Source organism: Mirounga leonina, unplaced genomic scaffold (genome assembly GCF_011800145.1).
Source record: "Mirounga leonina isolate KUSES-001 unplaced genomic scaffold, KU_Mleo_1.0 Mir_204, whole genome shotgun sequence".
Lineage (NCBI taxonomy): Eukaryota > Metazoa > Chordata > Mammalia > Carnivora > Phocidae > Mirounga > Mirounga leonina.
This window is the reverse complement of record NW_023270513.1, coordinates 10,614,930-10,639,075: the sequence shown is the minus strand read 5'-3', so window position 1 is coordinate 10,639,075 and position 24,146 is coordinate 10,614,930. Positions and strand designations below refer to the sequence as shown.

At 36.8% G+C, this 24,146-nt stretch overlaps 1 protein-coding gene across 2 annotated transcripts in view; it reads left to right on the top strand.

The window, feature by feature from the left end:
- Nucleotides 1-23,804, top strand: part of BRWD3 (bromodomain and WD repeat domain containing 3) — a 190,730-nt gene extending 166,926 nt beyond the window's left edge. For both annotated transcript variants that reach the window (XM_035028801.1, XM_035028800.1), the window contains one exon: nt 19,516-23,804. In XM_035028801.1, coding sequence (XP_034884692.1) covers nt 19,516-20,270 — 755 coding nt within the window. In that variant the 3' untranslated portion in view covers nt 20,271-23,804. The remainder of the gene's footprint in view (nt 1-19,515) is intronic.
- The last annotated feature ends 342 nt before the right edge of the window (nt 23,805-24,146 follow it).

Here is a 24,146-nt window from a genome sequence, read left to right as displayed (position 1 = left end):
ATCGGGCTCCCTGCTCGGCAGGGAGTCTGCTTCTCCCTCTGACCCTCCTCCCTCTCATGCTCTCTGTCTCTCATTCTCTCTCTCGCAAATAAATAAAATTTAAAAAAAAATAAAATAAAAAATAAAATAAAATATGAAATGAATAGGGAGGAAAAGAGATTTCAAACCAAACCCTTTTTTAAAATTGAGATAGCCCTTAAAAATATAAGACCTACCTAAAGGTGATTTTGGAATGTTTTTTTTTCCTTTGTTATTAATACAGTTTAATATGTGAAATATGTTTTTATTTTTTATAAATTTTAATGAAAGATTAAGTAGCATATCCATTGTTGTTGAACTATCAAATGACTTAAAAATGGACTTTCTAAAGATATATTTTAATTGGTTATATGAAAAATATTGAAACATTTGATTACTTTAAAATATTAGTACCTTTATTTTTCCTAATTTGTATCTTTATTCTCTTCTCTGATCATGCTGCACGTTGCTGACTCATGCCACTTTCTTCTCTTTTTTCCCCTCCCCTTCACTGTCAAGCAATTAGAAAGAATAGCTTATATTTCTTACTTTTATTTTCTTTCCATCTAAAACTCCCTTTATCCTTTATTGTCTGGCTTCTGACCCCACCATTCTCCAAAACTGTTCTCCCCAGAATCACTTGTTCTCTTTAGTAACCAACCAGTGTTCTTTCCTTAGTCCCTATCTCCTTGATTTTCTCTATCTTTACATACTATTAAATACCCCCTCTAGGAACTCTACTGCCAGGCTTCTTTCCTGATTATCCTACATCTCTGTTTTTCTCACATTTCTATATTTTCTGTTTCTTTTCTTTGGCTGTACTTACCTCCTATTTGCAGAGTTTCCGACAGGTTTCTTGATTTGTTTTAGGCTTTTTTTTTTTTTCTTTTGGTCGTCTACAAATAATCTAATAAATATATCACTCATCTTTATGCTGATGACTCTCCAAATTCACATATCTAGCCCTAACATCTCTTTATTCTACCCATCTCATTTCCAAGTGCTTCCTAAGATAATTTCCTTGGGTGCTTATTATCCATCTTTTCTGTCTCAAGCTTACTTCTATTTCTGCACTCACTATTTTAGTTAATGCCACCACCATCTTCCTAGTCACCCAACTTAAAATCTTGCAGTGTACTTAGACACTTCTTTTACCCCTCATATCTAGTCAGTTGCTAAGTTTTGTGAATTCTAAAACTCTAATACAACTTAAACCTTTTGTCTACAGTTTCTATTGCTATCACCGTAGTCTCTAGCCTACTATATTAGTCAGCTTGGGCTGTTACAATATGATATCACAGACTGGGTGGCTTAAAAGCAGATATTTATTTTTAACAACTTTATTGAGATATCACTGACATATAAAATATTGTATATATTTAAAATGTGCAACTTGATGTCTTGATATATATATACATTGTGAAATGGTCACCACAATTAAACTAATTATAACATATCCATCACTCTACATAGTTACCCTGTGTGTGTTAAAAGTTAAGATCTCTCCTTTTAGCAAATTTCAACAGTACAGTACAGTATTGTTATCTATAATCACCGTGCTGTACCTTAGATACCCAGAATTTACTCATTCTGAATAACTGAATCTTTATACCCTTTGACCAGTGTCTCCCCAATTCCTCTTCCTCCAGCCCCTAGCAACCACCATCCTACTCTCTGTTTCTATGAGTATGACTGTTTACAATTATATATATAAGTGACATGCAGTATTTCTCTTGCCCTGTCTTCCTCATTTTGCTTAGCATAATGTCTTCCCAGCTCTGAACATATTATCACAAATGGATAAATTTCCTTCTTTTTAAAGTCTCAGTAATATTCCACTGTGGGGTGTAAGTGTGTGTGTGTATGTGTGTGTATTACATTTTTTTACATTCATCTGTAGAAAGGCATATAGATTATTTCCATATCTTGGCTATTGTGAATAATGCTACTGTGAACATGGGAGTACAAATATCTCTTGAAGATCCTGATTTCCATTCCTTTGGATATATTTTCTGAAGTGGGGTTACTAGATCAAATGATAGTTGTATTTTTAATTTTTTGAGGAACCCCCATAAATATTTCCATAATGGCTATACTAATTTTCCCTTTTCTCCACATCCTTGCGAACAACTGTTATCTCTTGTCTTTTTTTTTTTTTTTTTCAAAGAAAGAGAACTTGGCCAGTAATATTTATTTCTATAAAACAAGGTGAGTGTACAAAAAGACCACCACAGGACCATGTGCATCAGACATTTCCAATGCTCTGCATTTCCTCCCTCAGGAGCACTGTGCATGAGACCTGGGAAGGATGAGGGGTGCTGGTGCAGGGTGCCGATGGAGGATGGAAGAAACAGGACATAGACATGTGGTGTCATGCCCACAGCCACATTGGATGCTGTCCTTTCTTAAAACGTATTTTAAATCCAGTTAGTTACCATACACTGTTATATTAGTTTCAGATATACAATATGTGATTTAACAGTTACATACATCACCTGGTACTTGTCATGACAAGTGCACTCCTTAATCCTCATCACCTATTTAACCCATCCCCCCACCCGCCTCCCCTCTGGTAACCATCAGTTTGTTCTCTATAATTAAGAGTCTGTTTCTTGATTTGTCTCTCTCTCTTTTCTTCTCTTTGCTCATTTGTTTTGTTTCTTAAATTCAACATATGAGTGAAGTCCTATGGTATTTGTCTTTCTCTGACTGACATATTTCACTTAGTGTATTACTCTCTAGCTCCATCCATGTCATTGCAAATGGCAAGATTTCATTATTTTTTATGGCTGAATAATATTCCACTGTGTGTATGTGTCTTTGTGTGTCTCTGTGTGTGTGTGTACATGTACCGCATCTTCTTTATCCATTCATTATTCAGTGGATACTTGGGCTCCTTCCATATCTTGGCTATTGCTGATAATGCTGCTATAAACACAGGGGTGCATGTATGCCTTTGTAATAATGTTTTTGTATTCTTTTTTTTTTTAAAGATTTTATTTATTTATTTGAGAGAGAGAGAATGAGAGACAGAGAGCACGAGAGGGAAGAGGGTCAGAGGGAGAAGCAGACCCCCTGCTGAGCAGGGAGCCCGATGTGGGACTCGATCCTGGGACTCCAGGATCATGACCTGAGCCGAAGGCAGTCGCTTAACCAACCGAGCCACCCAGGCGCCCATGTTTTTGTATTCTTTGGGTAAATACACAGTAGTGTGATTTCTGGGTCATAAGGTAGTTCTATTTGTACCTTTTTGAGGAACCATAATGTTTTGCACAGTGACTATACCAGATTGCATTCCCATCAGCAGTACAAGAGGGTTCCATTTTCTCCACAACTTCGCCAACACCTGTGTTTCTTGTGTTGGTGATTTTAGACATTCTGACAGGTGTGATGTGGTATCTCATTATAGTTTTGATTTGCATTTCTCTCACAGTAAGTGATGATGAACATCTTTTCATGTGTCTGTTTGCCATCTGGATGCCTTGATGTCTTCCTTGAAGAAATGTCTGTTCATGTCTTCTGCCCATTTTTAATTAGATTATTTGTTTTGGGGTGTTGAGTTTTGTAAGTTCTTATATATTTTGGATACTAACCCTTTATCAGATATCACTTGCAAATGTCTTCCCAGCTCTGAACATATTATCACAAATGGATCACCCAAATACCTTCACCCATTCAGGAGGTTGCCATGTAGTTTTCTTGATTATGTCCTTCACTGTGCAGAAGCTTTTTATTGATGTAGTCCCAATAATTTCTTTTTGCTTTTGTTTCCCTTGACTCTGGAGATATATGCAGTAAGAAGTTGCTACAACCAATGTCAAAAAGGTTACTGCCTGTGTTCTCTTCTAGGACTTTTATGGTTTCAGGTCTCACATTTAGGTCTTTAATCCATTTTGAATTTGTTTTTATATATGTTTTAAGAAAGTGGTCCACTTTCTGTCTTTTGCATGTTGCTATCCAGTTTTCCCAACACCAGTTGTTGAAGAAACTGTCTTTTCCCCATTGGATATTTCTTCCTACTTTATTAAAGATTAATTGACCATATAGTTGTGGGTTCATTTCTTGGTTTCTATTCTGTTCCAATGATCTGTGTTTCAATTTTTGTGCCAGTACCATACTGTTTTCAACACTACAGCTTTGTAATGTAGTTGAAGTCTAAAACTGATGCCTCCAGTTTTGCTTTTCTTTTTCAAGATTGCTTTGGCTATTTGGGGTCTTTATGGTTCCATACAAATTTTAGGATTGTTCTAGTTCTGTAAAAAAGGCTGTTGGCATTTTGATCAGGGTTGCATTAAATGTGTAGATTGCTTTGGGTACTATAGACATTTGACAATATTTGTTCTTCCAATCCATGAGCATGGAATGTCTTTCCATTTCTTTGTGTCATCTTCAATTACTTTCATCAGTGTTTTGTAGTTTTCAGAGTCCAGGTCTTTCACCTCTTTGGTTAGGTTTATTCCTAGGTATCTTATTATTTTTGGTGTAATTATAAATGGGATTATTTTCTTATATAGAAATGAAGCAAATTTCTGTACTTTGATGTTTTTATCCTGTGACTTTACTAAATTTATCAGTTATAGCAGTTTTGTGTATGTGTGTGGAGTCTTTCAGGTTTTCTCTATACAGTATCATGTCATCAGCAAATAGTGAAAGTTTTATTTCTTCCTTCCCTATTTGGATGAATTTTATTTCATTTTGTTTTCTGATTGCTTTGTCTGGGACTTCCACTATGTTGAATAAAAGTGGTGAGAGTGGACAATCCTTGTCTTGTTCCTGACCTTAGGGAAAAAGTTCTCAGTTTCACCATATTAAGGATGATGTTAGCTGTGGATTTTTCATATATGGCCTTTATGATGTTGAGGTATGTTCCCTCAAAACCTGCTTTGTTGAGGGCTTTTATAATGAATAGATGTTGTACTTTGTCAAATGTTTTTTCTGTGTGTATGGAAATAATCATATGGTTCTTATCTTTTCTCTTACTGATGTCATGTATCACATTGATTGATTTGTGAATGTTGAACTAACTACTTTTGCAATCCATAAATAAAACCCACCTGATGCTGGTGAATGATTCTTCTAATTTATTGTTGGATTCATTTTGCTACTATTTTATTGAGGATTTTTGCATCCATGTTCATCAAAGGTATTATATTGGCTTGTAGTTCTATTTTTTAGTGGTGTCTTTATCTAGTTTTGGTATCACGGTAAAGCTGGCCTCATAGAATGAAGTTGGAAGTTTTCCTCCTTTTCTATTTTTTGGAGTAGTTGGAAGAGAATGAGTGTTTACTCTTCTTTAACTGTTTGGTAGAATTCCCCTGTGAAGCCATCTGGCTCTAGACTTTTGTTTGTTGGGAGTTTTTGATTACTGAATCAATTCCTTTGCTGGTTTCAGTATCTCCAGATTTTCTGTATCTTCCTGTTTCACTTGTGGTAGTTTATATGTTTCTAGGCATGTATCCATTTCTTCCAGGGTTGTCCAGTTTGTTGGTATATATAGTTTTTCATAATGTTCTCTTACGGTTGTTTGTATTTCTGTGATAGTGGGTGTTATTTCCCCTCTCTGTGATTTTACTTATCTGAGTCCTTTCTCTTTTTTTCATCGTACTTCTGACTAGAGATTTATCAATTTTATTGATCTTTTTTTTCCCAAACAACCAGCTCCTGGTTTCATTGATCTGTTCTATTATTGTTTTAGTTTCTGTATCATTTATTTTTCCTCTAGTCTTTATTATTTCTTTCTTTCTGCTGGCTATAGGTTTTCTTTTTCTTTTTCTAGCTCCTTTAGGTATAAGGTTAGGTTGTTTATTTAAGATTTTTCTTTCACCTTTAGGTAGGCATATATTATTATAAACTTCCCTCTTAGGACCACTTTTGCTGCATCCCAAAGGTTTTGGACCATTCTGTTTTCATTTTCATTTGTTTCCATGTATTTTTTATTTCTTATTTCCTAGTTGACCATTCATTGTTTAATAGCATGTTATTTAACCTCCATATATTTGTGGCCTTTCCTCATTTTTTCTTGTGGTTGACTTCTAGTTTCATAGCATTGTGGTTAGAAAAGTTGCATGGTATGACTTTGATCTTCTTGAATTTGTTGAGGCTTCTTTTGTGGCCTAATGCATGATCTGTTTTGGAGACAGTTCCATGTGCACCTGAAAAGAATGTATATTCTGCTGTCTTAGGATAGAATGTTCTGAATATATGTGTTAAATCCATCTGTTTCAGTATGTCATTCAAAGCCATTATTTCCTCATTGATTTTTTGTTTAGGTGATCTGTCCATTCACGTAAATGTGCTGTTAAAGTCCCCTACTATTGTTGTATTATTATCAATTAGTTCCTTTATGTTTGTTATTAATTGTTATATGTATTTGGGTGTTCCTATGTTAGGTGTATAAATATTTACAATTGTTTTATATTCTTGTTGAATTCCTTATTGTGTAGTATCTTTTGTCTCTTCTTACAGTCTTTGTTTTAAAACTAGTTTGTCCTTATAAGTATCGCTACTTTGGCCTTCTTTTGACATACATTTGTGTGATAGATGTTTCTCCATCCCTTTAATTTCAATTTGCATGTACCTTTAGGTCTAAAATGAATCTCCTTTGTCTGAGGAAAGCATCCGCATCCTAGAGACCATCTGGGAAGCCCTGGCTTTGGGTGAATGCACTAACCTCTACCTCTAGACTTCTTCCCAGCCTGCTCCTACCTCCAGGTCCTGGGCCCAAGCCATGGTCTCCAGCCCAGCCCTCTGTCCCTGCTGCAGACTGGCTGCCCCCAAAGCCCACGTCCCTCTATCCTGCCCATTTCTTCCGCCTAATGGGGTTTTGTGCAATTCGGGTGTTTTTCCATAAGTTGACCCTTGTATTAATAGAGCCTTTAGGAGATTTTTTGATAGAAACCAAGGACCTCCCTTCAGCTCTGAACAGGTATTTCCCTTAATTCTAACCCAAAGAATTATGTGCCTTTCTAGTTTAGTCAAATTTGTGGATGGCTTCTCCCCCTTTCCCATTCTACATTCTTAGTCCTGTGTTAGCTTCACATCTCAAAAATGGTGAAATGTGCATCAGTCCAATAAAATACGAGGGCACCTGGGTGGTTCAGTTGGTTAAGCAACTGCCTTCGGCTCAGGTCATGATCCTGGAGTCCCAGGATCGAGTCCCGCATCGGGCTCCCTGCTCGGCAGGGAGTCTGCTTCTCCCTCTGACCCTCCTCCCTCTCATGCTCTCTGTCTCTCATTCTCTCTGTCTCAAATAAATAAGTAAAATCTTTAAAAAAATAAATAAAATATGAAATAACAATAAATAAATAAATAAATAAATAAATAAATAAATAAATAAAATGAATCTCATTGTAAGCTGCTTACAACTGTAGATGGATCTTGTTTTTTTTTTTTTTAATCCATTCTGTCACCCTGTGTGTTTTGATTTTAGCATTTAGTCCATTTACATTCAAAGTACTTGTAGATATGTATTTAGTGCTATTTTATTACTTGTTTTATGGTTGTTTCTGAAGATTTTCTCTGATCCTTTCTTGTCTTTCTCTCTTTCATGTCTTGCTGATTTTTTAAGTGATATATTTCTCTTTATTCTTTGCATATTTATTAGAGGTTTTTAATATATGGTTACCAGTACATTTGTATATACTTTGTATATACTCTTCTGTATATACAAGTATATATTAAGCTGATAATCCTTAAGATTGGACACATTCTTTACCCCCCTCCCCATGCTTTAAATATATGCTGTTATATTTTATATCCTTTTATCTTGTGAATTCCTTGCCTGATTTTTTCACAGAAATATCCATGTTTACTGCTTTTATGTTTCCTACCTTTATATTGTAACTTTTGGTCTCTCCCTTCTACTCAGAGTCCCCTTAAATATTTCTTGTAGGGCTGGTTTAATGCTTATGAAACTCCTTTAGTTCTTGAAAGGGAAATTCTACCTCCTCTTCTGAATGATAGCCTTGCTAATAGAGTATTCTTGGCTGCAGATTTTTCCTATTCCACTCCCTTCTGGCTAGGAAAGCGTCCGTTGAAAAATCTCCTGCTAGTCTTAGGCATTTTTCCTTCTATGTTACTATCTTTTGTCTTGATGATTTAAAAATTTTCTCTTTATCACACTACCATCAAGAGTGTTTCTCATTTCATTTATTGTACCCTTCATCTCTGCTATGTTCTTCTTTATTTCTGTGTTAAGTTTCTCATTCATGTCTTTCACTTTCTTCTCAAGTCCATTGAGGATCCTTATGATGATTGCTTTAAATTCTCTATCAGGCATGTTACTTATATCTGTTTCGCTTCAATCTCTGGCCATGGCCTGGGCCTGTTCTTTCATTTGGGATAAATTTCTCTTTCTCCTCATTTTGTCTACCTCTCTGTGTCTGTTTCTGTGTGTTAGGAAAGTTGCCTATGTCTTTTGCTCTTGAAAGTAGTGACTTTATGAAGAAGAGCCCCTGCAATGCCCTGCAGTGCAGAGTCCCCTGTTCACCAGAACTTGGCCCTTCATGAGAGGATCCTTTGTGTGTTGTTTATGCCCTGCTGTTGTGTCTGAGTCACTTTTCCTTTCAGTACAGTCATCTGAACTAACTTTCTGCCTTTTCTGGGCTGTGCCTGCTCTCTGTGGTATTAGTGGGACCCAGGCAGGCCAGCTCTGAGGGGGTGTGCCCTCCAGGGAACTAGGGGCATAACAGGGGTGTTAGCAAAATTTGTGCTGGGCTACTAGTTTTAAGTTGGAATCCTGAGGTACTACAGCAGCTGGGTCTATGCACCAGGGTAGCTGGGTGCATCACGATGTCTGTGGCTCAGTGTGCCCAGGCAACATGTCAGGGCTCGGCAGCTGAACATGGTGTGCTTTGGCAGCTGTGCACCTGGTGGCTGGGTGAGTCCCCGCAATGTTAATAAAATTTGCCCTTAGTCAAGGGTCCAGGCCAGCAGGCTTGAAGTGGGTAAGTCCTCAGGAGAACTTGTGGGCGTGGTGCACTGCTAGTGGGTTAGGTAGCAAGTATCTGTGCAGTCCCGCCTCCTGCACGTGGCCCATTGTTTATGCTAGGGAGCAGGGGAGGAAAATGCCACCTGCCAGCTCCCTCATTTTTGGAGAAGTCCCCCAACATGCTCCAAAATCAGTATGAACACGTCTCCTTTTTGCCCCCCGGGGTTGTATAAACCTGTTTTCCTGTTGCCTCCTGGTGCAATCTGCTATCTCTTTAAGTGTGGCTACCCAGGTATCACTCACCCTCCAGAGTTGCCCAGTGTGGAGTCAACTGACTTTTAGAGCTCCAGGCTCCAGGTCCCAGTGGTTAAACAAACATAGGAATTCAGCCCCTGTGGTTTTCAAGGCCAAACATTATGGGGATTAGTCTTCCCTATGTGAGCTCCTTGGGGCAAGGCCCCATTTCTCTGCCATCTCCACTCACATAGCTACCTTCCTCCAGGCAGGAGTCTCCCTCCACATTTATGACATTCCTAACCTTTTGGATGCAGCTTCTTCTCTATATTTAGTTGTGGAGTTTGTTCTTCCAGTCTTTGGATCACTCTCCTGTTTATTGACTTGGATGTGGATGATATCTACTGAAAACATGGAACAGGGTGAGCTTAGGGTTCTCCTACTCCACAATCTTCCCAACCTCCTCTCTCCTCTTGTCTTTTTTTTTTCCTGTCTTTTTCTATATGAAGTTTTGTTTTAATTCCAGTATAGTTAACATACAGTGTTACATTAGTTTTTGGTATACAATATAGTGATTCAAGAATTCTATGCATTACTCAGTGCTCATCATGATAAGTGTACTTTAATCCCCTTCACCTGTTTCACCCGTCCTCCCACCCTCTGGTAACCATCAGTTTGTTCTCCATAGTTAAATGTCTCCTGTTTTGTCTCTCTCTCTGTCTTTTTTCCTTTGCTCATTTGTTTTGTTTCTTACATCCCACATATGAGTGAAATTATATGGTATTTGGTTATCTCTGACTGACTTATTTTGTGTATCCTTATACTCTCTAGCTCTATCCATGTCATTGTAAGTGCCAGATTTCATTTTTTATGGCTGATGAATATTCCATTATACATATATACCACACTTTCTTTATTCATTCATCTATCAATGGACAGTTGGGCTCCTTTCATAATTTGGCTATTGTAAATAGCGCTGCAATAAATGTAAGGGTGCATATATACCTTTGAATTAATATTTTGGTATTCTTTGGATAAATACCTAGTAGTGCAATGGCTGAATAATAGGGTAGTTCTATTTTTAACTTCTTGAGGAACCTCCATGCTGCTTTTCAGAATGGCTGCATCAGTTTGCATTCCCAACAACAGTGCAGGAGGGTTCCTTCTACTCCACATCCTTGCCAACATCTGTTGTTTCCTGTGTTGTTGATTTTAGCCATTCTGATAGGTGAGAGGTGATAACTCATTGAAGTTTTGATTTGCATTTCTCTGATGATTTGAGATGTTGATCACTTTTTCATATATATACAATAAACATTTATTTCCTCACAGTTTTGGAGGCTCAAAGTCCAAGATCAAGGTGCCAACAGGGCATCTGGTCAGGACTCTCTTCCTAGCTTGCTGATGGCTGCCTTCTTGATGTGTCATTACATGGGTTTTTCATTGTATATCCACAGACAGGAAGAGAGAGTGAGCACTGCTATCTCTTTCTCTTCTTTTAAGGATACCAATTCTAGTACTTTAGTGCCTACACTTATGACTTCATTTAATTTTAACGACTTCCTTATAGGATCTGTCTCCAAATACAGATACATTGGGGGATAGGGCTTTACCATATGTAACTTTTTAAAGTTTTTATTTAAATTCCAGTTACTTAATGTACACTGTTATATTAGTTTCAGTATACAGTATAGCAATTCAGCACTTCCATACAACACCTGGTGCTCATCACAACTGCACTCCTTAATCCCCATCACCTAACCATCCCCCCACCAAACTCTCCTCTGATAACCATCAGTTTGTTCTGAACAGTTAAGAGTCTGTTTCTTGGTTTGCCTCTCTTTCTCTTTTTTTCCCTGTGCTCATTTGTTTGGTTCCTTCAGGTCCATGTATGAGTGAAATCATATGGTATTTGTCTTTGACTTATTTTGCTTAGCATAATACTCTCTAGCTCCATTTATGTCGTTGCATGAGTAATATTCCATTGTTTATGTATACCACATCTTCTTTATTCATTCATCTTTCAGTGGACATCTGGGCTTTTTCAATAATTTGGCTATTGTAGATAATATTGTTAGAAACATGGGGGGGTGTGTATCCTTTTAAATTAGTATTTTGGTATTCTTTGGGTAAATACCTAGTAGTGCAATTGCTGGGTCATAGGGTAGTTCTATTTTTTAACTTTTTGAGGAACCTACATACTCTTCCACAGTGGCTGCATCAGTTTGCATTCCCACCAGTAGTGTAAGAGGATTCCCCTTTCTCCACATCCTCAAAACATGTGTTGTTTCCTCTCTGGTTAATTTTAGCCATTCTGACAGGTGTGTGGTAATATCTCATTGCAGTTCTGAATTGTATTTCCATGTTAAAGATGTTGAACATCTTTTCATGTGTCTGTTGGCCATTTGTATGTCTTCTTTGGAAAATACTTATTCATGTCTTCTGTCCAGTTTTAAATTGGATTGTTTGTTTTTTTGGGTGTTGAGTTTTATAACTTCTTTATATATTTTGGATACCAAATCTTTATCAGATATGTCATTTGCAAATATCTTATCCCATTCCATAGGTTGCCTTTTAGTTTTATTGTTTCCTTTGCTGTGCAAAAGTTTTTCATTTTTATTTTTTTAATTGTATTTATTTATTCATTTGAGAGAGAGAGTGTGCACAAGCAGGAGGAGCAGCAGAGAGAGAGGGAGAAGCAGGCTCCCAGCTGAGCAGAGAGCCCAATGTGGGGCCCAATCCCAGGACCCTGGCATCATGACCTGAGCCAAAGGCAGATGCTTAACTGACTGAGCCACCCAGGCACCCCCCCCCCAGAAGCTTCTAATTTTGATGAAGTCCCAGTAGTTTATTTTTGCTTTTATTTCCCTTGCCTCAGGAGGTATAGCCAGAAAGAAGTTGCTATGGCTGATGTCAAAGAGGTTACTGCCTGTGTTCTCCTCTAGGATGTTAATGGCTTTCTGTCTCTCCTTTAGGTCTTTCATCTGTTTTGAATTTACTTTTGTGTATGGTGTAAGAAAATGGTCTGGTTTCATTCTTTTTCATGTTGTTGTCCAGTTTTCCCAACACCATTTTTGAAGAGACTGTCTTTTACCCATTGGATATTCTTTCCTCCCTTGTTGAAGATTAATTGACCATATAATTGTGGGTTCATTTCCTGGTTCTCTATTCTGTTCCATTGATCTATGTGTCTAATTTTGTACCAGTACTATACTGTTTTCATCACTACAGCTTTGTAATGTAATTTGAATTCTAGAACTGTGATGCCTCCAGCTTTGCTTTTGTTTTTCAGGATTGCTTTGCCTGTCCAGGTCTTTTGAGGTCCAGTAGAAATTTTAGTGTTGTTTATTCTAGTTCTGTGAGAAATGCTGTTGATATGTTGATAGGGATTACATTAAATGTGTAGATTGCTTTCAGTAATATAGACTTTTTAACAATATTTGTTCTTCTTCTGTTACATGAGCATGGAATATCTTTCCATTTCTTTGTGTCATCTTTAATTTCTTTCATCAGTGATGTATAGTTTTCAGATGACAAGTCTTTCAACTCTTTGGTTAGGTTTATACCAAGTATCATAGTTTTGGTGCAGTTATAAAAGGGATCATTTTCTTAATTTTTCTTTCTGCTGCTTCATTATTGGTGTAGAGAAATGCAACAGATTTCTGTACACTGATTTTGTATCCTGAAATTTTACTGAATTTGTTCATCAGTTCTAACAGTTTTTTTTGGTGGAATCTTTTGGGTTTACTATATATAATATCATGTCATCTGCAAATAGTGAAAGTTTTACTTCTTCCTTGCTGATTTGTATGCCTTTAATTTCTTTTTGTTGTCTGATTGCTAGGGCTAGGACTTCCAGTACTATGTTAAATAACCATAGTGAGAGTGGACATCCCTGTCTTATTCCTGACCTTAGAGGAAAAGCTCTCAGCTTTTCCACATTGAGGATGATATTAACTGTGGGTTTTTCATATATCACCATTATTATGTTGAGGTATGTTCCCTCTGAACCTACTTTGTTGAGCATTTTTATAATGAATGGATGTTGTACTTTGTTAAATACTATTTCTGCATATATTGTGATGATCATATGGTTCTTATCCTTCCCTTTAGTAATGTCGTGTATCATGATGATTGATTTGCAAATATTAAACCACTCTTGCAACCCAGGAATAAATCCCATTGATCGTGGTGAATGATTCTTTTAATTTATTGTTGTGTTCAGTTTGCTACTATTTTATTGAGAATTTTTGCATTCATATTCATCAGCAATATTGGCCTACAGTTCTCTTTTTTAGTAGAGTCTTCATCTGGTTTTGGCATCTGGGTAATGCTGGTATCATAGAATGAATTTAAAAGTTTTCCTTCCTTTTCTATTTTTTGGAGTAGATTGAGAAGAATAGGTATTAACTCTTCTGTAAAAGTTTCATAGAATTCGCCTATGAAGCCATCTGGTCCTGGACTTTTATTTTTTGGGAGATTTTTGATTACTGATTCAGTTTCTTTGCTGGTTACTTTTCTGTTGAGGTTTTCTATTTCTTATTTTTTCAGTTTGGTAGCTTAAATGTTTCTAGGAATTTATCCATTTCTTTCCAGTTGTCCAATTTGTTGAACTATAGTTTTTCAAAATATTATTTTTTTAATTTTTAATTTAATTTTATTATGTTATGTTAGTCACCATACAGTACATAATTAGTTTTTGATTTAGTGTTCCATGATTCATTGTTTGTATATAGCACCCAGTGCTCCATGCAATATGTGCCCTCCTTAATACCCATCACTGGGCTAACCCATTCTCTTAACAGTTATTTGTATTTCTGTGGTGTTGCTCATTATTTCTCCTCTCTCATTTGTGATTTTATTTATTTGGGTCCTTTCTCTTTTCTTTTTGATAAGTCTGCCTAGAGGTTTATCAATTTTTTTAATTTTATCAAAGATCCAGCTCCTGGTCTCATTGATCTGTTACATTGTATTCTTTGTTTCTATATGATTTATTTCTGCTCTAAACTTTATTATGTTCTTCCTTTTTCTGGATATAAGCTTCATTTGTTGTTTTTCTCACTCCTTTAGGTGTAAGATTAGGTTGTTTCTTTGAGATTTTTCTTGCTTTGAGGTAGGCCTGTACTGCTATATACTTCCCTCTTAGGACTGCTTCTGCTGCATCCCAAATGTTTTGTACTTTTGTGTTTTCATGTTCATTTGTTTTTATACATTTTGTTTAATTTCCTAGTTGAACCATTCACTGTTTAGTAGCATGTTTAACCTTCATGTATTTGTGGTCATTCCAAATTTTTTTTGTGCTTGACTTCAAGTTTCATAGCATTGTATTCAGAAAAGATGCGTGGTGTGATCTCAGTGTTTTTTGTATTTGTTGAGGCCTGATTTGTGATGTAGGATGTGATCTATTCTGGAGAATGTCCCATGTGCACTTGAAAAGACTCTATACTCTGCTGTTTTAGGATGGAATGTTCTGAATATATTTGTTAACTCCATCTGAATCAGTGTGGCACTCAAAGCTATTGTTTCCTTGTTGATTTTCTGTTTACATGATCTGTCTTTCGATGTAAGTGGAGTGTTTATGTCCCCTACTATTACTGTGTTATTATTAATTTCCTTATGTTATTTATTGTTATATATATTTGGGTGATCACATGTTAGGTGTATAAATATTTGCAATTGTTACATCTCCTTGTTGTGTTGTCTGCTTTGTTATGATATAATAACCTTCTTCATTTCTTGTTACAGCCTTTGTTTTAAAGTCTAGTTTATCTGATATGAGTATTGCTACTCCAGCTTACTGTGGACATGCATTTGTGTGATAAATGTTTCCCCATCCACTCACTTTCAATTTGCAGGTGTTTTGTGTCTAAATAACAGTCTCTTACAGGCAGCATGTAGATGGTTCTTGTCTGTTTGGGTTTTTTGGGGTTTTATTGTGGTTTTTGCATCCTGACAGCCTGTCTTTTGATTGGAGTGTTTAGTCCATTTACATTCAGAGTAATTATGGATATATATGTATTTAGTGCCATTTTATTACTTGTTTTGTCAGTGTATCTGGAGATTTTTCTCTGTTCCTTTCTAGTCTTTGTCACTTTTGGTCCTTCCTTTCCATGCAAAGATTCCCCTTTAATATTTCTTGCAGAGCTGGTTTCGTGGTCATGTATTCCTTTAGTTTTTGTTTATCTGGGAAACTCCTTATGTCTCCTCTATTCTGAATGACAGCCTTACTGGATAGTGTTCATTGCTGCAGATTTTTCCTGTTGCCTTGTCAAGTTCCTGTTGAGAAATCTCCATCCAGCCTTATGGGTCTTCCCTTATAAGTTAAGGATTTCTTTTGTCTTACTGCTTTTAAGATTTTTTATTTATCACTAGATTTTGCCAGTTTAATTACAATATGTCTTGGTGTTGGCCTGCTTTTGTTTTGATGGGAGTTCTCTGTGCCTCCTGGGCCTGGATGTCTGTTTCCTTTCCCAGATTAGGGAAGTTTTCTGCTATTATTTCTTGATAAATTTTCTGCCTCCTTTTCTCTCTTCTTCTGGGACTCATGTAATAAGAATGATTTTACATTTGATGGAATCACTAAGTCCCTTAAGTTTATTCTCATATTACATAATTCTCTCTCTCTTTTGTTCAGCTTCATTATTTTCCATTATTTCGTCTTCTATATCACTAAATCATTCCTCTGCTTCTTCCAGCCTGCTTGTCATTGCATCAAGCTTGTTCCAATCTCATTTATAGCATTCTTCATTTCTGACTGTTTTCTAGCTCTTTTATCTCTGTGGTGTCTCTTTGATGTCTTCCATTCTTTTCTGAAGCCCAGTAAGTACCATATGATTGTTGTTTAAATTTTGGACCAGGCATATTACTTATATCTGCTTCGATTAGATCCCTGCCTGTAACCTTTTCTTGTTGTTTCATTTGGGATGAATTCCTCCATCTTGGCATTTTGTCTAGGTCTCTGCCTTTTTCTGTGTGTTAGGAAACTAGTTATGTTTCCTGCTCCTGAAATTAATGGCTTTATGAAGAAGCAGTCATATAGTTTCCAGTACCTGTCACTTCTGAGATTTCTCTCTGGTTGTGCTACATATGCTCTGCTGTTGTGTTTTGGCTGAACTGTCCTTCAGCCCAGTTACCTGCAGAGGCTCTCCCTGCTTGCAGTGTACAGTATTTGTTCCTTGGCCAAAATTTGGCGTTTGTTTTTTTTGTTTTTTTTGTTTTTTGGTGTTTTTTTTTATTTGACACAGAGAGAGAGAGCAAAAGTAGGGGAAGGTGTACACAGAGGAAGAGGGAGAATCAGGCTCCCTGCCAAGCAGGGAGCCCGATGTGGGGATTGATCCCAGGACCCTGGGATCATGACCTGAGCTGAAGACAGATGCTTAACCATCTGAGCCACCCAGGCGCCCCATAAAGGTGGCAAGTTTTAACTAGTGCTCTAGTCTGCTTGTTAAATGAGACCTGATACTATTTCCACTCGAACTGAAGCCTTGTAGAACTCTTGTAGGGAAACATGGTTGGGCAGGGGTTTCTGCTATCTTCTGGGGGAGGAGCCCACCACACTGGTACTGGGGCAAGCTTGACTGAGAAGGGCAGTCTCATCAGAAAGCTGGGGTATGGGACCCGGTGTAGCCATGCTAGGCGGCCAGTATAGGCACTGCAGTGCTTCCTGCAGCTGGCTCTGTGTTTATGCTGAGGGGCAGGGGAGAAAAATGGCACCAGTCAGCGCTTGTTCCTTGAAAGGAGTCTCTATGAATGTTGCCTCTCAGGGAAGCACTCTGAGAAGAGCAGATAATCTCCCACCTGTGTGCCCCAAGCATTTTCTAGTTTGCTGTTTTCAAGCTGTCTGCCTCCAGGTTTTTTTGCCTACCTTCTCTCCAGGAGCAGCGCAGTGCCCTACAGGCTGTATCCCAGATAATCCTGGTGACCTTTAAAACTGCAGCAGGCTTTTAGAGACATGGTGTGGTAGGGGCTTGTGCTGGTCGTCTGGGGGATGGGCCCACCATGCTGGGACTTAGGCAAGCTTGACTGAGAAGGGCCATCCCACTAGAGTGCAGGGGTGTGAGGCTTAGTGTAAGCAAGTTAATTAGCCAGTGTCAGGGCTACACTGCTTCCCACTGGTAGCTCTGGGTTTATGCTGAGGGGTACTGGAGGGAAATGGCTCTGGCCAGCTCCTTTGTCTCTAGAGAGGCGTCTCTATGAAAGCTGCCTCTCAGGGAAGCCCTCGAAGGAGAGTGAATAATCTCCCTCTTGTGGTCCCAGGTGTTTCCATGCTCTGTCCCCAGGTTGTTTGTGTGCCTTCTCTCTCCAGGAGCAGAGCAGTGCCCTCAAGGCTTTGTCCCAGTCAAGCCTGCCAACCTTTAAAATTCTGGGCTTTAAGCCTCACTGGTTTTAAGAACTCATGAAAATCGGCCCCTCTCATTTTCCAAGCCAATGGCTTTGGGTAAATGTTCTTCTTGTGCATTCTGCTGGGTGCTCTACTCCCTCTCACCCTTCTCTGTGACCACAGCTCCCTCCCCTCTGCTGTACCCATGATCCATTTCTCCCCTAAACCACATCTGCATACTTCCTACCTAATTTAATATGGCCTCTTCTCTCCCTTCAGTTGTGGAGTTTGTTCTGTCTTCATGTTGATTTCTGGGGTATTTAGGATGATTTGATTGTTATCTAGTTGTGTTTGTGAGACAAGGTGAGCCTAGGGTCCTCCTATTCCACCTCCATCTTCCTCCAGAAAACCAATATATGTATTTTTTTGAGAGGGGAACACAATCCAGTCTATAACACCTAGACTATTAAACTAATCTTGTCACTATAGTTACCATACAACCCTAATCTTTGCTCCTTCCAAGCTTTTCAGTCCACTCTCCTGTTTTCCTCCTACCTCACTAGCTGTTCCTTCTCAGTTATCTTTGCCAGTTGTTCTTTATCTTTAGATGTTGGAATATCCCAAGTCTCAGTCATCAGCTACATTCTCTTTCTTTGTTTGCTCTCTTAATAAGCACCATAAGTTCTCTTGACCTTAAATGTTATCTCTTACTGAAATTTTCCAAACTTATATCTCTACCTATATATGAGTCTCCCCTGATCTCTAGACAGGTGTATCTACCTGCTTTTTTTCTTTTTCTTTTTTTTTTAATTGTCTTTGCTTGGAACTCTAGTAGTATTTAAAACTGTAATCTTGATTTTTTTTTTTCTACCATACTGCCTAAACCTGTTCCTCTTTCAGTGTTCTCCAACTCAGCATAATATCTCTACCGTTCAACCAGTTTCGCATTGGTGGTATAGTGGTTAGCATAGCTGCCTTCCATTCAACCAGTTTCTCAGGCCATAAAACCCTGGAGTTGACCTTCATTCTGTGCTTAACACTTGACATCCAATCCATCAGCAGTTCCTGTCAGTTCAAACTTGAAAAATAAAAGGTTGGCTCTGATGGCTCCTCTAGAAGGAAACACTCCAAATCTAATCACTTCTCATCACCTCTATTGGTACATCCCTTATCATGTCTTACCTAGACTACTGCAATGGTCTCTCAACTGGTCTCTGCTTCTAATCCCTTCCATAATTCATTCTATGTAAAAGAACCATAGTGCTCTGTGAAAAAAAAAAATCAGATCCTGTCATTCTCTTGTTCTAAAACCCTTTACCACTGGCAGTTATCTCCCACTACTCTGTTTTTTCTTCCACTCCAATTTCACTGGGTTTCTGTTTCCTCCAATGGAATGTTCTTTTCCTAGATCTCATTTCATTCAGTTCTTTTCTCAGATAATACCTCTACATGAAAGTCTTTATCTAAAATACCCACCATGTATATACTTGAGATTTTTTATTACTCTCTTTTTTCTTTATATCATGTATCATTACTTGAAATTATATTAATTTTTTTAATTTATTTTATTGTCTATCAAGCTTTCCCCACTAAAATATAAATCCAAAGAGCAAGGACTTTGTCTCATTATTGCCATATTTCAAACTTCCAGCCATATAGTAGGTAATCAGTAAATATTTGTTCATTGAATTAATGAAATTATTCTGATACATGTTCTTACATAATTCTTTATAGAGCTCAAGCCCTTGAAATTTCTGCCCAACTTCCTCACCACCCATCATCCCTCCATACTCTCTTCCCTGCCTCCCCCCAAAAAACACAATTAGACAAAACTCAGAACATTAGTATCTTCCATTTCTAACAGATTTAAATTTATGTTCCAATACTCTCCATTATTTTACCCTATCTTTGGGTGCTAAGTATTTTTTGATGGAACTTTTATTTTACTTTTGAACTTAAATAACCATCTTCAGTGTCAAAGCTTAACTTTAAAAAATTATTCATCTTGATTTAGATCACTCCCTTGATGGACCCCTTACAAATGGTGATGGCAGAGAACCTCGGACAGGAATCAAAAGAAAACTACTTAGTGCATCAGAAGAAGATGAAAGCATGGGAAGAGAAGAGAAAGAGAAAAAAGAAACAAAAGAGAAATCACATTTGTCCTCCTCAGAGAGTGGAGAGTTAGGATCCAGTTTAAGTTCTGAAAGTACCTGTGGTTCTGATTCTGATTCTGAATCAACTTCCAGAACAGATCAAGATTACGTAGATGGAGACCATGACTATAGCAAATTCATACAAACCAGGCCTAAAAGAAAACTCAGAAAGCAATATGCCAATGGAAAAAGAAACTGGAAGACAAGAGGCACAGGAGGAAGGGGCAGATGGGGCAGATGGGGTAGATGGAGTAGAGGAGGCCGAGGAAGAGGAGGCAGGGGACGAGGAGGTCGAGGAAGAGGTGCAGGTGCCACTAGAGGGAGAGGGAGAGGGAGAGGAGGAAGAGGTGCTTCTAGAGGAGCCACCAGAGCCAAACGTGCACGTATTGCAGATGATGAATTTGATACCATGTTTTCAGGACGTTTCAGTAGACTGCCTCGAATCAAAACAAGAAACCAAGGCAGGAGGACTGTTTTATATAATGATGATTCTGATAATGACAATTTTGTGTCCACTGAAGATCCTCTGAATCTTGGTACATCCAGATCAGGCAGAGTGCGTAAAATGACAGAAAAAGCCAGGGTTAGCCATCTCATGGGATGGAATTATTAACAGTTAATAAATTTAGAGTAATTTAAAAAAACTCAATGGCCTTCTACTGCAGGGAATTTACTAGGAAATCTACAAAGCAAGTTGTGTGGGGACTTCTGCTTCCTTTCACATTGGTGCTTTTCCATTATGCCAGTATACATTTGTTTCAAGACTTTTGATCTCCACACTTCATTTGTTCAAACAAGCCTTACTCATTAGGCCTTAAATTAAAAAAAAAAAATTCTGCCCACATATAGACACACACACACAACACATCACAAACACACTACAGATTTACTACATTAAAGGAGCATTCAGCTTCTTAAGAGTAGCATGACATTTTTATCTCAATTGAATATCCCTCTTTTGCTTTTGTATCACAGAAGTATAGCACCTTCTTACAGAGTTTTATATAGTTTGTTTTTGCCATTTTAATTCTTGTACCCAGTAATAATAACTTTTGCACAATACACCAATCCTATAGGCAGCTATTAAATGTTTACAGTTTCTATATTGTAAGAACGATCTGGATTATTTTACTCTTCCCAGGCCAAACTTTCATGAATTGTACTGAACTGAAGTATATATTTATACTACAGTTTTTTGGGGGTGGGGGGGATCTTGATATGCTTTTCATTGATTTGCTTAATTCATGTTAAAGGTGAGAAAGGGTTGGTGCCTTGTAAATATGTAGCAAATCTTTGTGGTGTGTCCTGATGTTTGCATTAACTTTATTAAAAAAGAATATTTGAGGTATCAATCTAGACAAGGTGCCAAATGCAAAAGTTTCTTGCATCCATTTTCTTTTTCCTATTATATTTTATTGCATTAATAGAACTTGTGTAGTTTAAAGAATAACTTAAACATTTGAAAAAATCCTCATCCACAAAGAATAATTTCTTTGAATAGTAGCTCAGCTACCTCTATTAACTACAACTACTGGAAACGTTAAGGAAAATAGATGCTGTTATTCATTACTAACTAAAAAAATAGAACAAGCTTGGTAGGAATGAATACTCATATGTTATAAGCTGAGAGGTTGTTAATAATTGTATTGGTTCTCAAATTAATAGTTGTAATTAACAAACTTTCATAAGTGTAGTATGCTGTACCTTAGGCTTTTTTTAGTACATACTTGTGTAAGTAGACTTGGTCTACTGCTTATGTATCTCTGCTACCACTTGCTATTTACAGCTGTGAGTGATTGGTTTTCATTTGAATTTTAAAATGTAACAAAACAGCTAGTTTGAATTGGAATGTTTTGGCTAGCAAATATTTTGAGGCAACTTTAATAGGTTTTGCTCATACCATTCCAAAGGGTTCTTCTGTTATATTCTTTTAGAAAAGAACCTCATTTCACTGCACATTGATATTCAAGTCATTATTTTATAGATTAAAAAAATTTTTAAAACCCTTATGGTCTTGTTTACAGCAGTAGAGTGCACATGATTCCATAAATGAGCTTGAGTTCCAAGATGAATTTTAATCCTCAAATTTGAGAAATTGCAGATTCACTAATTTGTTAAGGTGAGTGGGATAATATTAATCTCTGTTACTGTAACAGCAGATTTGTTGCACTTAGATCAGACTTTGGAGATTAAAAAAAAAAAAAAAAACAACAAACTTCATGTATGCCTAGTAATCCCAGGATATTTCTTAAACTAATGTGTTTGTTTCATGTTTCCAATCATTTTGTGCATCTGAAAATCCTTAAGTGCAAAGGAAGGAGTACACACATAACTTTGCTCTTTTTGTTTGGATCAGGTGGGGGTTGGTCCTGTACTAACTTTAAGCAATTTTCACTTGCAGTAGAAATGATGTTCAGGCTTTAAGAAAGTATTGTTGTGAATTGTTAATGGCACTAACTTCTGTTACTGAACAGTAGATCAAGCTGATTTTTTTGTTGTTGTTGTAGTGTTGTTGTTGTTGTTGTTTTTCACTAAACCAAAACTACTGCTGGTTAAACTCAGCTGACACTTTTAACCATACTATAGATTCAAAAACATTCACATTTGAAACTCTGCATTTGATTTTTGCTAAAATGTACTATTTTAATTATTCATCTCATGGTCATTTAGACTAAATTTGTGTCTGTGTTTTCCTAGAACCAATAATACTTTGACTTACCCTAATCAAAGTAACATAGTTACTTAAATTCATGGATATACCCAAACATGTATTACGTGTATCATTTTAGTGTGAAATTTTTTGTTGACATTCTTCTATGAAGAGCTGACCCTTCCAAATGTAGAAGAATTGCCATTTGTGTGATTTTAGCTATCTCAAGCTTTATTTATAATTTATTTTGAAAAATAAAAATGCCACATTTATTTCCCATATGTCAAGATTTTCTAGGTTTAGATGATTAGAATAATAAGGCTGAAGACATTTGTAAGCACATTTTATATGTAGTGAAATACTGTGAAAATACTAGTGAACAGCATTTTGCTATAATATTGATTTCAGTTATTAGGATTTAAAAGTCACCAGGGTATGTTAGATGAGCATATTTACCATTTATTACAAAACAAACAGATTATTTTCTGTTTGCATGCAAATTATTTTAATACGTGTGAAAATAAAAGTTTGGAAGATAGTATTTTTACTTTTATATCTGAACACTTTCCCCCCAATTTATACTTTGCTTGTTTGTAACGCCGCCTCCTGTGAATGTGTTGTAATTTGTATCACATTGAATATTGTACACTTTAATTTTTTAGTGTATCATTAAACCTAAATAATACCAGGTTCAGGCATAGCAAAGCAAGTAGGAAATGAGGTGAAAATTTTGAAGAAAAGTCTAAATCTTAAATGAATTGCTAAGAAATAAACTTATATTTAGGTCCATGAGAACATACACATGTATAAACCTAATCCTATGCTGGATATTAATAGTCACTGAACTATAATATTTCTCATAAATGCTAATAATCTTTTAATTCCCAGCTTTAAGATCTTAACATGTGTATCTGTTTATGAAAACAGAATTGTGTGTTCTATGTCTTGTTGTGTGTAACTCTTCCAGCAATAGGATGCTTTCCAAAACATTCACTAGCCTATCAGCCTAATTACTAAATTTGTGTGTGTGTGTGTGTGTGTGTAGATTTTTTTCCAACTTGACACACTTTGTCTTGGACATTAAAAAAAGAATATTTTGTATGGAAGACAGCTGTATTCACAGCCTACCAATTCTTTGCCTCTGTTTAAAGCACTTAGCCTGTATATATACTGCTTGATCATCCATTTCATTATGCCTTCTAGATAAACTAGGTTTTTATCATGTACATGTGTCCCTCTATTTTTTTAATTTATCTCTCCTTCACTTGTTTCTTTTTCTGTTTCCCTTCCCAGAGATCAGGCTTGTGCTAGAATTCTTCATACAGCACTTTGTTTCACCCAGAGGCTAAGAAATTGAGTAAAATTCATAAATCTCATAATGCACAATTGTGTGCTCAGATATCTAACTCAGCCTTGTAATACTTTGAAGTAAATTTGAGTGATTTGTTATTTTGTTGTTTTTGTTGTAATCCTATAGGTTGTCATCAGACAATAACAGAGTGATTGAAAAGAAAAATGTGAATGCCACTTCTTAGTTTTTGATAAAAACTTTTTGAGCATTTTTCAAAATTTGTATGTTTGTGGTAGTGATAAACACCTTTTTTACTTGCGTATATATCTTGGGAATTATTTTATGCACATTTACCAACTGGTACTTTAACGTTGGAATTTTCACATCCACAAAAGGGAAACTTACATCCTGTATAATTTTCAGTTTACTTTGATATCCAGCCTTTTAAACAATTACTAACATTTTGAGTTCCAAAATGAATATAGTTCAGTTCTGGGGGAGGGAATGGAACTTTTGACATTTAAAATTCAGTTTTAAATGTTAACCCC